This window comes from Trachemys scripta, chromosome 11 (genome assembly GCF_013100865.1).
Source record: "Trachemys scripta elegans isolate TJP31775 chromosome 11, CAS_Tse_1.0, whole genome shotgun sequence".
NCBI lineage: Eukaryota > Metazoa > Chordata > Testudines > Emydidae > Trachemys > Trachemys scripta.
Window position 1 is genome coordinate 37,633,512 of NC_048308.1, and position 15,935 is coordinate 37,649,446.

General features: G+C 41.1%; 1 protein-coding gene across 4 annotated transcripts in view; it reads left to right on the top strand.

Annotated features, from left to right (window-relative positions):
* The first annotated feature begins 628 nt into the window (after positions 1 to 628).
* DYNC1I2 (dynein cytoplasmic 1 intermediate chain 2) overlaps positions 629 to 15,935 on the top strand; it is a 50,067-nt gene continuing 34,760 nt past the window's right edge. For all 4 annotated transcript variants that reach the window (XM_034785536.1, XM_034785539.1, XM_034785538.1 and 1 more), the window contains exons 1-3: positions 629 to 785; positions 2,716 to 2,833; positions 4,862 to 4,976. In XM_034785536.1, the coding sequence (XP_034641427.1) occupies positions 2,726 to 2,833; positions 4,862 to 4,976 (223 nt within the window). In that variant the 5' untranslated portion in view covers positions 629 to 785; positions 2,716 to 2,725. The remainder of the gene's footprint in view (positions 786 to 2,715; positions 2,834 to 4,861; positions 4,977 to 15,935) is intronic.

A 15,935-nucleotide genomic window follows, 5' to 3' on the forward strand; every position in this document is an offset into this window, starting at 1 on the left:
GAATTGGGCCCCGCTCTTGCTAAAGCCGGCCCTGGACCAGATGTCCCGATTTTATAGGGACAGTCCTGATTTTTGGGTCTTTTTCTTATATAAGCTCCTATTACCCCCACACCCCGTCCCAATTTTTCACATGTGCTGTCTGGTCACCCTAGTGCCACAGCACTCTCTGTTGCTTTTTACAGGGCGGTACCGTGACCGCACCCACCGTGCCCTTCCTATACTGCGGTCCCTGGCTACGTACGCTCTCAGTATGCCGATGTGGCCTATTGAAACTACACTTTCCAGCATGCAATGCTCCTGCTGAAAGGATAGCCCCCAGAATGCATTGCTCCATTCCTGGGGCTGCGGCCTGGCCGCGTTACCTGCTGGGAAGTGTTAGCCCAAGGGAGCCGCAATGCATGCTGGGAATTGTGGTCTCCTCAGCCATAATTCCGTACTTGACGCTATAGGAGCAATGTTGGGTTTATTTTATGCCATTTAGGCGCCGCTCTCAGGCCCCTCATTTCGAGTGCTGGAGGTGAGCCCTCCTGGGCAGTGTCAGCAGCTTTTTGCCAACACTTCATTATATTCGTGTTCTGTGTCGAAAAGTGAATATGTCCCTCCACGAGCGCCGTAGGGTTTGACGCGCGTGCGCGTTCTGCCGAGAGAAGCTGGTATGTCCTTCCGCACTTGCCGTAGGTTCCCGGCTCGCCCGACGTTGCCACCGCCTTTGTGAAGAGGTGAAAGCGGAGCTGGGCGCGGAGCCTCTGAGCGGTGGTTTAGGCGGAGAGAGATTCTGCTGTCAGGTTAGCGCCGTCCCCGACGTGTCCTGAGGGAGGGGAGCGCCCCGTAGCCCCTGAACCAGCCACTGCCGCGCCCTTCGCCTGCGCTAGCGGCAGAGAGGAGTCGGGCGCCCCTTCCCCCCACACCCAGTGCCGCCCGGGGAGGAGAAGCTACACCCTTCCCCCCCCCCCCCCGGTACCGCCGGCAGTGGGGAGAGGGGGAGCAGGTTCCTCCCATGGACTGTGGTGGGCGAGGCGGCCCCACACGCTGGGCAGTAGAAGGCGATGGTCCGGGGCACTGTGGGGGTGGGGAGACGGCTAGCCCCGTCTCAGGCGGAGATGCCTGAGGGAGGCGCTTGTTGCCTTGTGTTGTGGGGAGGGGGCCCTGGGCTGAAGCGCCCCGGTTGCTGTAATGGGTGAGCCTAGGCATGCCGGTGGCGTCTCCTTCCAGCCCTAAGGGCTCCAGGGTGCGCCGATGCAGTCACCTTTGGGTAACAGCACGATTCTGTGCAGCAGCAACAGCCCAGCCACCGTGCGCGGGTGTCCCCTCGAGCTCTCCCTCACCCGTTGTTCGCTTATCCCCGCTGTCACAGCCCCTTTCAGGCGTCTCTGGTTTACGCTGAGGCTGGTTGCAGCTGCTGATAATGTACCAGGTCAGGAAGACGCACCTAATCAGATCAATTTTTCATCTTTTTCCAGTTGCAGCAGTGCTGTGAAGCTGGCTTTCTGTATTGGAGCCACCACATGTTATATAATTTATGCTGTGTAAATTTAGTATTAAACTTCCAATTCCTTTATTAAAAACTAAACAAAAATATGCAGTGATCGTATTCATCTCTGAAGTTGTTTTGGTGATCTTAAAAACTAATCTATTGGCAATTTTATGTTTAAAATAGAAAAAATCAACATTTATATTGAACTAAATATATGAAATTTCTGGTATGTTTCTTTTCTCATGCACACATGCATGTACGTGAAAAAAGAAACAGCTGTCAATTAATCGTTTACGGCTTTTAGCTTCATCATCTTTGGAAAGCAGTGCTTGTGCAAACATGATTTCAGGCGCTTGAATAGTTCCATTACTGGGGCTTAAGCATGTGCATCACTGTTAGCCCGATCGGGGTTTAAGGGAATTCACAGCTCCTCCTCTTGTTCACTGTAGAACTTCCTAAAACATAATTTGGATTTATGTTGCATCAGCAAATTTGATCCCTTATTCTTCCACCGCTCTTCTGATCTGTATTTTAATTTTTTGGTACCTTTGTTTAATGGGAATGAACTCTCCACCTCTACCAACCTGTTTAATTTGGGAAACCTTGCTGTGTTCACAGTAGAACATATAATTGACCATGCATTTCTGAATCCACCTATGTCTGCATCTTTCTTTTGAAAAATACACTGGAATCCTTGACAGTAAACACTAGACAAAAAAAAAAAAAAATTGAGTAATCTACATTTTGTATAGTTCAAATTGTATTCTCTAATAAATTATACTTACCTTGTTTTTTAGTTCATAATAAAGTTGGCGTTCCTCATATGATTCAGAATATAGATTTAATACAGCTACATACTACACTGTTAAACTGCAACATTTAAAATGAACTAAAATACAAAAGCAGTTCCTTATTTGTTGATATTCTCCTTGCTACTGTCCTATGCCTGGATCCTGAGTGTAGTTGACTCTCTTCATATGCAGAGACACATTGTAGGATTAGAGGCTCTAATCTTTTGGTAGCCAGCAGGATATGCTGAGTGAGGGAAATCTGGATATGATGTAATAAATGTTTAGGTGGCTCCTTAAGGCTTTGTTTCACAGCTTTGTTTTTAGTAGGCCAAATAAGTATATTTTATCAAACTGACTACTTTTTTGAAAAATCATGGAAGTCCATTATGTTAAAAATACTTCACTGTCTGTATTATATGACTTGTTTAATAATCACTTCATGTTGATCAGGATTCCAGCCATGTCTGACAAAAGTGAATTGAAGGCAGAGTTAGAGCGCAAAAAGCAACGCTTGGCGCAAATCAGGGAGGAGAAGAAAAGAAAGGAGGAAGAAAGAAAGAAAAAGGAAGTAAGAACCTAAATGTTATCAACAAGAAAATTATCAAATATTTCCTTATGTTCTGTAACTTGTCTTGCACTTAGTAATTTATTAATTTGCTTCATGTTACTTAGAGGTATGTTGTCAAGTCGGATAGGATTAAAATTTAAATGTGCAGTTTTGTTTTGTTTTTAAGGGGGACTAACACCAGTTTTGAATAGAAATATTTAGATGACTGTTTTTCTTCCCCATGCATTGTTAGAAATCCAAACATAATAGCATTATACTAGTGCATGAGAAACAGAAAATTGAAGTGATTAGTGAGATCTCCCTGTAGAAAGTAAACAAACTGCATAAACTGTGAAAAGTATTTTTTTAAAGTACTTCCTTAAATGTAGTTCTCAATATGTCCCTCAGTAATGACTATCAGTGCTGTTAGTGGCCTAGTAGAATATTGTGCCGTTAGCCAACTCTAATCTTCAACCTGCATTTTCAAGTCAAAACAATAATCAGGTCATACCCACCTACTCTTCATGTTAGAAGATAGAATTAATAATCAGTAAAAAGAAAGCCAAGAAATTGCTTAAGTGCACAGTTGGCAGTTATACTCTAGAGCCTTCTGTTGCAGACTTCTTCTGCACATTGGCACACATTCAACAAAGCACTTAAGTATGTGCTTGAAATTAAGCATACGTTTAAATGCTTTGCTGAACTTGGCCCTGTGTTCATGTCTTTTCTGCATTTAAGTTATGGGCTGTTAAGAATCTTAAAACAGCATGTTACTGAACACGCCAGAAGCATGATTCATAAGTAAAGAAAAGACAGAGAAATATCTTGCAATATAATCCATGTCCCAGTGATCACAGAAAAGTGTATTGCTAGTTTGCACTTTCCAGGAATCATGTGTTTATAATATTTGGGAACTCCTTGATTTAGGAGAAATCATACAATGGTTTGGAAATATTACATGTATCCAAGAGAGGAGTAGGCACTTATCTTTAACCATTACATAGTGAGAAAATTGACTTACCTAGGTTTTTCCACCTATTCAAAAGATTCCTGTTGAATGACCAGTTCATCTTTACAAAAAAGAATGATAGTGACAGAGTGCCAATGATTGTACTCTAATTATGTGACTGAAATAAATGTATTGTATAGTATGAGCAACTTGAATTTGAATCATATTTCTTCAAGTTAATAAGTAATAGACTTATTTGTTTAAACTTAATGGAGTGTTTTGGCGCTCTCTCTCTCTCTCTCTAGAACATCAGTTATTGTAGACTTTTTTCAGTGACCAGTTGGAGGATAGTTCATTTGATTTTTAGGCTGAGGTGATGTTATTGGGAGCTGAGTGTGCTTTAATCCTAAAATTCACTTGGCCCAAACATTAATCTTTTGGTTATTATTTTGAATAATATGCTGAAGCGTTTAGTTACTTGATTTTTTTTCCTTTTGTTTTGTGGAGTGTGGCAAGAAACAACTTAACGTAAACTGTACTGTGCATCCATCAGTTGTGTTTTTGTGTAAAGAAAGGGTGTCTCACATAGTTCTTTCACAGTTCCCTTTCTTTCATTTTGTGAAACCTATGTGATTGACAAGAAAACCTAAGCAGCCCGTGTACGCCCCTACAGAGAAGTCGTTCTGAATATGTTCATGCCTGCTAGCACATGAGCTATATAGTCTTCTAATTAGTAAATGTTTTAAATATTTGCCATATCGGGCAGAGTGTCCTGTCACACAGTTGGCCAAGGTTCTGTCTGTCTCCTTGCTATCCCAAACCCATAATATTTTTCTTTATAAGAGTTACTGCCATTCTAGCAGTTTTCCAGATCATTATCTCATTAAGGAACATAGAAAGAGCTCTTTGACTTTCCCTGCAAAAAGGAGCTTGAGGATTGCTAGATCAGACTTCTCCAAGCTCATGATATTTATTCACTAAGCACAGAAAAGTGAATACTGAAAAATAACTAAATGTTTTCTCACATATGAAACCACAAAATGTTTTACATCAACTATATACTGTCTCATAAAGGTTGTCTGTTCCTGAAATTTTTTTAGACTGATCAGAAGAAGGAAGCTCTTCCTGTACAAGAAGAGTCTGACCTTGAAAAGAAAAGAAGAGAAGCTGAAGCATTGCTTCAAAGCATGGGATTAACACCAGATTCTCCTATAGGTAAGAATAATACCAGTTAAATCATATCCTACATGAAGAATGTAGCATTTGTATTAGAAGCATGAAAATTAAATGACTGACTCAGTAGTTCTAGCCTGCATGTGTCTCTTGTCTTTGGCACAATTTGTCCTGCATAGTTCACCATTTGTCATAAGTGTCAATCCTAAATGATGTGCCTCAGTGCACACAATTAAATGCTCGATCTCTCTTCTTTTACAAAATATTGTTAGTAAAATGTTTAACTCTGCTAATCTACTCAATATTTAAGATGGTCTCTGAGAACTGGGATCTAAATTTAAAGTATCTTTGGCACATATTAAATAAAATTGAGGAATATGTCAAAAGTAAGTTTCCTTCAGAACATAAACAAAAGTGAATTATTGGGAATCTGTTTTGGTCTGCATTAAATAACATACATTTTTGTTTTCCTCCTATTTTCCCTGAACAGCACATTGGTATTTTGTCCTCTGTCAACAGGCAGGGTTTTAGCTAGCAATTGTCCACTTCTCCACAATTACAGACCTTAATTACTATACATTGTCAGTAATGCATCAGTTTGTGCATTTGTTCTGTTTCTACTACTTAACTTCCCCCTCCTACCAACACCTACACAATCTTATGGGTGTTGGATTGAGGTTCACTTAATCAGCAGATGGGTCTAACATATTTATTAAGGGAAAAACAGAGTAGTGATCACTTACAAGTGGGAAGTTCATCAGGACAATCTCATCAGTCTCCTCCAGCACCAAACAATACAGCAGCCTCCCTTTGTCACGCAAACTTTTTGCATATATTTTCTTATACATATGTTCTAGTCTCTCATTTCCATGTTAACTATCTTCCCTGTCCGTACAAGTTTAGTGTTAAATCACACCGGTCTTTTCTAACTTTAGTTATTTTATCTTGATTACACTGCAATTTCTTACACATATGCAACACTAAACATGATTATTCTGCAATTTCTTACATGTACACAGTTCTGCTTATGCTGTTAAATGTTATCAGAACAGAGTGTTAAAATCCACAACAGTCTTCTGTCAGGCCTAAAGGTGCTTTCACTTCCAATAATGGGGGTAACAGCAAAGTCAAATGTAAGTTTTAACTGTCTAGGAAAATATAATTGTTCTTAATTTGTTCTTTCCCTATTTTAGCCTCAGATCCTACCCCATTCTTGGATAGGTTTTGTATATCAGGTATGTCTGATTGCTCAGACTTTGGCTTTCCTTAGTCACATCTTTCTGAAAAAAAAAAAAAAAATCAAACTGGAGAAGTATTTTTAAACTCCATCCTGAATCTTAGATACTTCTCTCATCACTAGTTTTTGACCACCCAGGATTTCAAGTTATCCTTTTGATTTGGGCTATCACTCTGAATCTTGTCTTGTCTTGTCTGCAAGTATGAAGCAGTGTGGCAGTTGCTTTTCCATTATGGACATGATCCTTCTCTGACTACCTTGTTGCATCTGGTCTTGAAACAATCCCTATGTATTTTGAAAGCGACCATGGGGATGCCATTAAAAACATTCTTATTCCATAAGCTTCGCAATGATCTACAATGACTTGTAAGGGTAGAATCCTGTCTCTTTAATCATTACTCTGGCAATTGTACTCCACAGATATTTCAGTATCTTTCTCTGTGTCTGCCATTCAGAGTTTTGGCGTCTTTAGCAGTTCAATATGTTACAAACTATCCATTCCTCTCTGGGTATTTTTGGTAGACTAAAATTTTGGACATTTCCATACAGGAGAAATGAAAGCTTGATAGTTTTGCTGAACTAATATGAAAGACTCTTTCAGAAGTCCACAAGCACATGATTACTAGCTGTCTGTGAAAGTCTGAAAGCCATGAACTGGTACATCTCTATAAAACAAATCTGTGGGTTTATAATGTGTAACTGTTCATGGAAAATTGTCTGAAATCCCATGCCCTAACACAATTGGTACTCTTCAGGCAGGGAACCATTTGTCCAAAGCCTGGACCTTGCTTGCATGTGACAATGGAGAACGCTCCCTTTCAGTGGCTATATTTAACTTCAAGCAGTAGCTTTGATCAAGCTCTAACTCAGGTTACGTTAAGTTTCTTCAAAGGAAAGAACTGTATTGGAAAAATGTATAAAGTAAACACGTATTGATAGTCTTTCCTTTCTGTAGACTTCCAATAAGGCGGTTTTCCTATATCAGATATTGCCTTAATGATATAATATGGGATTCCACTTCTAAGAACTCATCCTCTGAACCAGGTTTTCTTAAATACCACCATATCCCTGATGTAAGACGACATACTTGTAGTAGGAAGATAGCCTGAGATATAAGCCCTTGTGTTAGAGGCCTGGTATGAGGCCTGAGCTAAAGTGGGCAAACTTCGCTAATATAAAGCAAAGTTAGCAAAAGTTAGGCTGTGAGCAAATGTCAGGCTTTGCCTGCTTGCAAGTTCAGAGAATCTGGTAAGAACAGGGCTGATATTGGAGAAACACACATTGATTAAGTACTCTGTGCCTAGCACTTCTTAGAAAACACATTTCAGAAGAGTGGTACCAAAATATCCTGATATCAAGGATGGTACAAAAATATTTTCCAAGGATAACAGGAACATGCTGACCCCTCCTAAAAGACAAGGTCAGGATAACGGAGTGATAAATAGAGATGTTTAAATCGAACCAACATGCACAAGGAGATGGGTGATAACTAGCCACATCAGGGGGCAGTAACTATTTATCTCACAGGGGCAGCACATAATTTGTTTGTATCAGGGTATAAAGAGGTATCTCTGAGAGTGTCTTGGTCCAACCAAGGGGGGAATGGAAAGTTCTGCCATTCACAGAGCTGCGTCCATTGTCACGGGCATACATGCCTTAGTATCCTCGTGCTATTACTGGTGCTTGGTTGACAATAAACCTGGCCTGGTGCCTTCGTACCTTAACGGATCTTGTGGTCATTGGTTCGCTCGAGGTCTGCTGTGCCGGCTGTTTGCGTAGACCTAGGATAGCACACAAGGAGAACACACACAGATGAACATCTAACAATACTTACTTAGTGAAACACAAAACTGCTTCAAGAAATCATTAAAATTTTATCTTCTAACAATCAAAATTAAGCATTCTTATTTGGAGTGTCTCGTAAGATAATTAAATTTGCATTAAATAGGCATTGTCCCCACCAAGGGGGAGACTTCCTTTTTGGAAATGACATACTCCACAAGGGGGCATTGCAGTATCGCAGACTAAATTTGAGAATGCTTTAGAAATAATACACTCATAAGGATTCTGTGCACAAATCTTTTTCTTAAGTCTTCTGATCTGCTCCTCCCACTAGCCCACTTATTAACTAGGAAGAGTGTGCAAGTTTTAGTCTAGTAACAGTGCCTAAAGAGATTAGGCCTCAAACCTCTTCACTGCATGTTAATATTTGCAGTATTGATTATGAATAAAGTACTGTAGAAGGAGATCTAGTAAATCATGGCATTACCTAAAAATCTGTTTGCTAGATACATATGCCTACTATAAGTAAATGATAGGCTACTGCAAGTTGCCTTTTGGTAAATCAGTATACAAGGACTAGTTCTTGTCAATTCCTTTTACATTTTGCCGAATTTTAGTCTGCCTTCTACGCATATTACATTATTTTAGATCTGCTTTTACCAGAGATGTATTGGAGAGTTCTAAATGTAATTTCCTCTGCCAGAAAAGCATTTTGGGGGAGGAGCAAATTTAGGGTTTTTTTTAATAGGCAGAACATCAGAAATAAGAATTATTTTCCAAAACCCTGGATTAGATCTGCCATTTACTTTGGTAATGAGAATCTATTTCTTTAGCATATACATGTTGTACTACAGTTAAATCACTCAGTGATGCTGTACATAGCAGATTTTTAAAAAATGGAAACTTCATACAAATGTAAATAAACTGGGAGGCATAGAGTAGGTACTCAGGCTGAAACTAGTCTTTCCTTTCCAGATATATAGTGCTGTCTCTCTCTTTTAAAAAATAATTCTGGTGCAAATAGGATTTAATAAAGATAGAATTTTCATTAAATACTTGTGTGGTTTTCTGCTGAACAAGAGATTCCTAAAAAGAAAAAGGCATTTTAACTTTAGTGTATGTTAGAGGGTCAAAATCTGTCCTGACTCGCACTCCATGTAGTTTCAATGTCTCGAACAAGGTTGCATCATACGTAAATTGGGGCAGAATTTGGTGTAAAAAATCAGGGAACCTTCAAATGATTGTTTTCATTGGTTAATTATTTTCATAGCAGCGAGGGTGGGTGTCAGTAATGCGGCCCTCAGTTCAATACACTATTCCTCATGTTGCCCTCATGGTCGTTTGAGTTTGAGACTCCTGATCTAGGCCATCCCTGACAGGTGTTTGTCTGACCTGTTCTTAAGTCTCCCATGATGGAGATTCCACAGCTTCCTTAGATAATTTGTTATAGTGCTTATCTACCCTTGCTCTTAGGAAGTTTTTCCTAACATCTAACCTAAATATCCCTTGCTGGGATTTAAGCCCAATTACTTCTTGTCCTGTCCTCCGTGGATGAGAACAATTTATCACTCCTATTTGTAACAAATGTTTACATACTTGAAGACTGTTATCATCCCCTCCCTCCCCCTGTCTTCTCTTCTCCAGACTAAACAAACCCAATTTTTGCAATCTTTCCACGTGGGTCACATTTTTCTAGACCTTTAATCATTTTTGTTGCTCTCCTTTGGATTTTCTCCAATTTGTCCACATCTTTCTTGAAGTGTGGTAGCCAGATCTGGACAGAGTACTCCAGCTGAGGCCTTATCAGTGCTGAGTCGAGTGGAAGAATTACTTGTCATGTCTTGCCTGCAACACTCCTTCTAATACATCCCAGAATGATGTTAACTTTTTTTTGCAACAATCTTACATTGTTGACTCTCAGTTAACTTATGATCCACTATAACACCACCCACCCACCACCACCCTGATCCTTTTCTGCAATACTCCTTCCTAGACAGTCGTTTCCCATTTTGTATTTGTACAGTTGTTTGAAAAATTTCTTCCTATATGATGTACTTTCCGTTTGTCCTTACTGAATTTCATCCTATTTATTTCCCACCATTTCTCCAGTTTAAGTTCATTTTGAATTCTAATCTTGTCCTTCAAACCACTTGCAACTCCCCCCAGCTTAGTATCATCAGTAAACTTTATAAGTGTACTCTCTCTGCCATTATCCAAATAATTTATGAAGATACTGACCAGAACTGCTTCCGGGACAGGTCCCCAAGGAACCCCCCTCTCTATGTTCTTCTGGCTTGATTAAACCATTGATAACTACTCTATCATTTTCCAAACAGTTTTGCACTCACCTTATATCAGGTTCATCTAGGCTATATTTCCTTATTTTGCTTATGAAAACATCATGCAAGACAGTACCAAAAACTTTACTAAAGTTGAGATCTATCCCATTTACTGCTTCCATTCTATATCCACAAGGCTTATGTCAGAGAAGGCTATTGGGTTGGTTTGACATGATTTGTTCTTGACAAATCCATGTTGACTGTTAGTTATCACCTTATTTTCTTCTAAGTGCTTACAAACTGTTTGATTACACTGCTCTACAGCCAAAATGCTTCTGAAATAAATGTAGTCAAACTTTACTAATTCTGGGTCACTGAGAACGAAAATGATGCTTAAAATTGTTGATTTGGCTCTAGTTTTCAAGATATGCTATTGGGTCAGTATATACGACCCTTGACTTGGCAATGGCAGAGGATAAGTGAGTTATAAAGGGAAGGGATCTCAATTTAAACCAGAAATGACTAAAATACATCTTTGACTGGATCTATGAATAAATCTGACTGGGTTTGGACAGTACTTGCTTTTTAGGCAAAACAATGAATGATGCAATCTGAAGCTGGTATTGCGTCATACATGATGTGAATTGCATCATGTTATTCCTAGAAGTCATGGATGATGCAATCATAACGAAGCTTACATCACTCTGCTGAACAAATTGCCCTATATCAGCTCTAGAAATCATACAGTGTCGTGCTCTCTTATTTGTCAGTGTTTGATTTTGCAAAGGGACACATTTCTGTTTAGCCAAAGTGAGCAGAGATGCCTCGTACTTGTCTGAACAGTGCAGATAACTTCTGCTATGTTTGTAGTGAAGTGACTTTTGCATCACAAAAGCGCAGTATAACCACTATGGTTAAGAAAGCCTATCACTTTTATTTTGGCTGCAAAATTGGAGATCAGGACAAGAGGTGGGCCCCACACATATGCTGCAACACTTATGCAACAAATCTTCTTCGCCAGTGGTTGAACAGGAAAAGGAAATCTATGCCTTTTGCAGTGCCAATGATTTGGAGAGCTCCAACAGATCATACCAGCAATTGTTACTTCTGCATGGTGCCTCCAGTTGTGAAAGGTGTGTCAAAGAAGAAAAAGTGGACTGTGCATTATCCAAACATTCCATCAGCTATACGCCCAGTACCCCAAGGAGAAGGACTGCCGGTTCCTGATGCACCAAAATCATTCTCACTTGAGTCAGACGAGGAAGAGGAAAAGGATGAAACTTCTGGTCCTGAACCATCAATGTCACAGGACCCACATTTTCTCCCATCTGCCTCCTCTGAACCACACCTCATAACACAAGGTGAACTGAATGACCTTGTCAGGGATTTGGAACTACCCAAGAGTAAGGCAGAGCTGTTGGGCTCCGGACTACAGCCGTGGAATCTCCTGGCAGGTGATGTTAGGGTTTCCATGTTCCGTGACTGTCAAAAGGATCTTGTCCCATTCTTCTTCATGGAAGGTGATCTTGTAGCCTGCAACAACATGGTGATGTGATGGCAGCCCTCAACATCGTTCACAATCCAGATGAGTGGAGACTGTTCATTGATTCATCGAAGACGAGTCTTAAAGCTGTTTTACTGCATAATGGCAATGTTTTGCCATCAATTCCAGTTGGTCATGCAGTCCATATGAAGGAAACCTATGACAACATGAAACAACTTTTGAGGTGCATAAACTATGACCAACATCAGTGGCAGCTTTGTGGCGATTTGAAGTTGCTCTCTTGCTTGGTCTGCAGACTGGATACACAAAGTACTGCTGTTTTCTCTGCGAATGGGATAGTCGTGCAAGAGATTCCCACTACATCAAGAAAGATTGGCCACTCCGACAGTCATTGGAGCCTGGGAGGAAAAGTGTTCAGCATCCACCACTTGTTGAATCAAGGAAGATTTTGTTACCACGCTTACACATCAAGCTGGGTCTGATGAAGAACTTTGTCAAGGCCATTGACAAAACACAAGCAGCTTTCACGTACCTCCATGGAAAATTTCCAAGGTTAAGTGAAGCTAAGATAAAGGAAGGTGTCTTTGTTGGTCCTCAGATTCGAGAACTTCAAGATGATGCATTTGACCATGCACTGCGTGGCAAGGAAAAGACGGCATGGAAAGCCTTCCAGTTAGTGGCAATAAATTTTCTCGGAAACAACAAAGCAGACAACTACAGGTTGTTGGTGAAAAACCTCCTCAACGCATACAAAAGCCTTGGTTGCAACATGTCACTAAAGATACATTTTTTTTTTTGCACTCTCATATACATTTTTTTCCACCAAACTGCGGAGCAGTGAGCGACGAGCACGGCGAGCGATTTCACCAGGACATTGCAACAATGGAGAAACGCTATGAGGACAAATGGAGCCCATCAGTGCTTGCAGACTATTGCTGAACAGTGACAAGAGATGCTCCATTTAATGAATACAAGAGACAAGCCAAGAAGCGCCGAGTAGACACTGAATAGGACTAAACTATGTACATAATAGTTTTTTGCCTTTTGTTTCATAATAAATTTTATTTATATAACCCTTTTGCTGATTTTTAAAGTGTTACATAAACAGGACAGGTGAAATATTGTCATGTAAAGCAACCATAAACACATGAAAAGACTGAGGCTTACAATTTATGATTAAAACTCTACTATCTACACAATATACATAGACATAAAATGTAAAAACTTAAATATTTTAGAAACAGTAGCCAATCAGTTGTTTTAATTGTCATATTTGAATTCAGCACATCAAAATACATAATAAATAGCACATTTTATCTCTGAAGCAGACGACGTCTCAAAAATTGTAGACCAGTGTAATTGAAGGTCTCCTGATTAAGCCAGGGTGTTCTCTTACCATACTACTTATCTTTTCTACACATTGAGATAGCTTGCCCTTGTGCCCTTAATAATATCTTTTTTTTTTAAAAACTACCAACTTTCCTTAATTTTTTTTCCCTTAAACTTGCTTCCCATAGGATCTTCCCTACCATTTCTGAGTTTGTTCAAATCTGCCTTCTTGAAGTCCATTATCTTTATTTTGCTATACTCTTACTGTTCCTTAGAGTCATGAACTGTATCATTTCATGATCACATTCACTCAAGCTGCCTTCCACCTTCAAATTCTCCTTCATATTTATCAGAATTAAATCTCGAATAGCTTCTTCCTTGTAGTCGCTTTCACCACGTTCTGTAATAAAAAGTGGTCTCCATTGCATTCCAAGAACTTGTCAGATAATCTGTGCCCTGCTGTATTATTTTCCCAACAGATGACTGGGTGGTTGAAGATCCACGTCACCATCAAATCCTGTGCTTTGGATGATTTTGTTAGTTTAAAAAAAGTCTCATCCAACTCTTCTTCCTGGTTAGATGGTCTATAGTAGACTCATACTATATCATCATCCTTGTTTTTTACCCCTTTTATCTTTATTCAGAGACTTTCAACAGGTCTGCCTCCCACTTCTATATCCGTCTCAGTGCAAGTGTATACATCTTTCATGTAGAAAGCAACCCCTTCTCTCTTTTTTCCCTGCCTGTGCTTCCTGAACAAGCTGTACCCTTTTATATCGATATTCCAGTCACATGAAGTATCCCCTAAGTCTCTGTGATACCAAGTATGTTGTAATTGCGGTTATTCACTAGTATTTCTAGTTTTTTATTCCCCATACTACTTCCATTAATATACAGATATCTAAGACGTTGATTAGATTTCCCCTTCTATATTTCCTTGTCTCCTGTATCCCTGCTATGATTTCCTATGTCCCATCTCTCTCCCCCCCCAGATTCCGACCCTTCATCTAGGTCTCCATGTTTTGGACTTACTGTGGATTTTTGTTTCCTGCTCCCTTTGAACGAAGTTTAAAGCCCTCCTCGGTAGGTTAGCCAGTCTGTATCCAAATATACTCTTTCCCTTCCTTGATAGGTGGACCCTCTTTCTGCTCAGCAGTTCTTCTTCTTGGAACAGTATCCCATGGTCAGGGAAGTCGAAGTGCTCCTGGCAACACTGTGACTGAACAGTTTTGCATTCATCCCAGAGTGTGTGTGTGTGTGTGTCTCTCTCTCTCTCTCTGGGTCCCTACCCTCGACCAGAAGGATTGATGACACCGCCACCTGTGCCCCCAGCTCCCTCACCCTCACTTCCAGAGGCCTGTAGTCACGTCTCATCTGCTCAGGGTTATATCTCACCACCAGGTGGTTTTCTCTCAGGACTGGTGGCCGCATTCCTTCCAGCCTTTGGGGTATGTGGCTCCTCCTCCTCCTCTGCCTTTGGGGGAGATTCTTCATCCCTCATTGCCAGAGTAGAGAACTAGTGGTGTGGTTTTTTGTTTGTTTGCTTTTTTACATCTCTATGGAGGATTGGTTGGGAGCAGAAGTAGCCAGCATCCAGCTTCCTCCCTATGAAGGGGCTGTTTCCTCCTCCCCTGGTGGTGCCACTGCAGGCCTACCCAGATGGATTGCTTCCTCAATCTTGGAGGTCTCCATGTGTATATTTTCAATCACTTGCAACCTGGCCACCTCCTCCCGTAGCTCTCCCATGTGGTTCCTGAGGGATCCTGTCAGTAGGAAACTCTTACACTGGATGACCTCCCTAGCCTGGCTTTCTGTGATGGGGACTACAGGTCAGTCTCTGCAAATCCACACCAGGACCTGTGTAGAGTCATCCATGATTGGGTTCTCTGTCTGGACCCAGGAGCAGTGTTGGCTTTGGCAATGTGGCCTTTTTGAACCATGCCCCCTCATTAACACACAGGGGAAAGGTGATCAAGAATGATTCAGGATCAAGGGACAGGAGGCTAGAGCCTTGCTAGCGCACACTCAGTTAGCTGGCCTCTGACCCCTACTCCCACACAGTCCCTAAACACACAGTCCCATACAGACCACACTGTAAACTTTAAACAAGCCAAAAGAAAAACCAAACAGAAACAAAAACTCGCTCACCTCAAGAATTAGTGTTCGTTCCTTCAGCAGGGGATCTCCCTCTCAGATTCCCTCGTTTGCAGCCCCCTGTTCAGGGAGCTTGTTTTGTTGATACTCTTACCTTCTTTGTATCTGACTCTTTCGTGATCTATGAAGTTGTGTACAGTGAGCAGCTGCTTCCAGGGGCAAAAGAAATTCTGGAAAGTCAGTCATTTGTTCTCATCTTTTCTTTGGATTTTTTTGGAGGGAGTGTGGGGAAGAGCTGCTCTGCTTTGGCGCATAAATACACACAGTTTTAAGCTGCAGTATACATAAGTATTTTTAGATTTCGCTCTATGATATTTAATGTCATAGTTCAGTGTTTGATCCTTTATATCTATTAGTTAGAGCTCAATCACTGGATTGCACACAGGGGTGGCTCTATGTATTTTGCCGCCCCAAGCACGGCAGTCAGGCGGCTTTCGGCGGCATGCCTGCGGGAGGTCCGCCGGTCCCGCATCTTCGGCGTACCCACTGCAGAATTGCCGCTGAAACCGCGGGACCGGTGGACCTCCTGCAGGCATGCCACCAAAGGCAGCCTAACTGCCGCCCTCACGGCGACCGGCAGGCCGCCCTCCGTGGCTTGCCCCCCCAGACACATGCTTGGTGCGTTGGTGCCTGGAGCCGCCCCTGATTGCACATTATTAGGGCCCCTACTGAATTCACAGTCCATTTTGGTCAATTTCACAATCGTAGAAATTTAA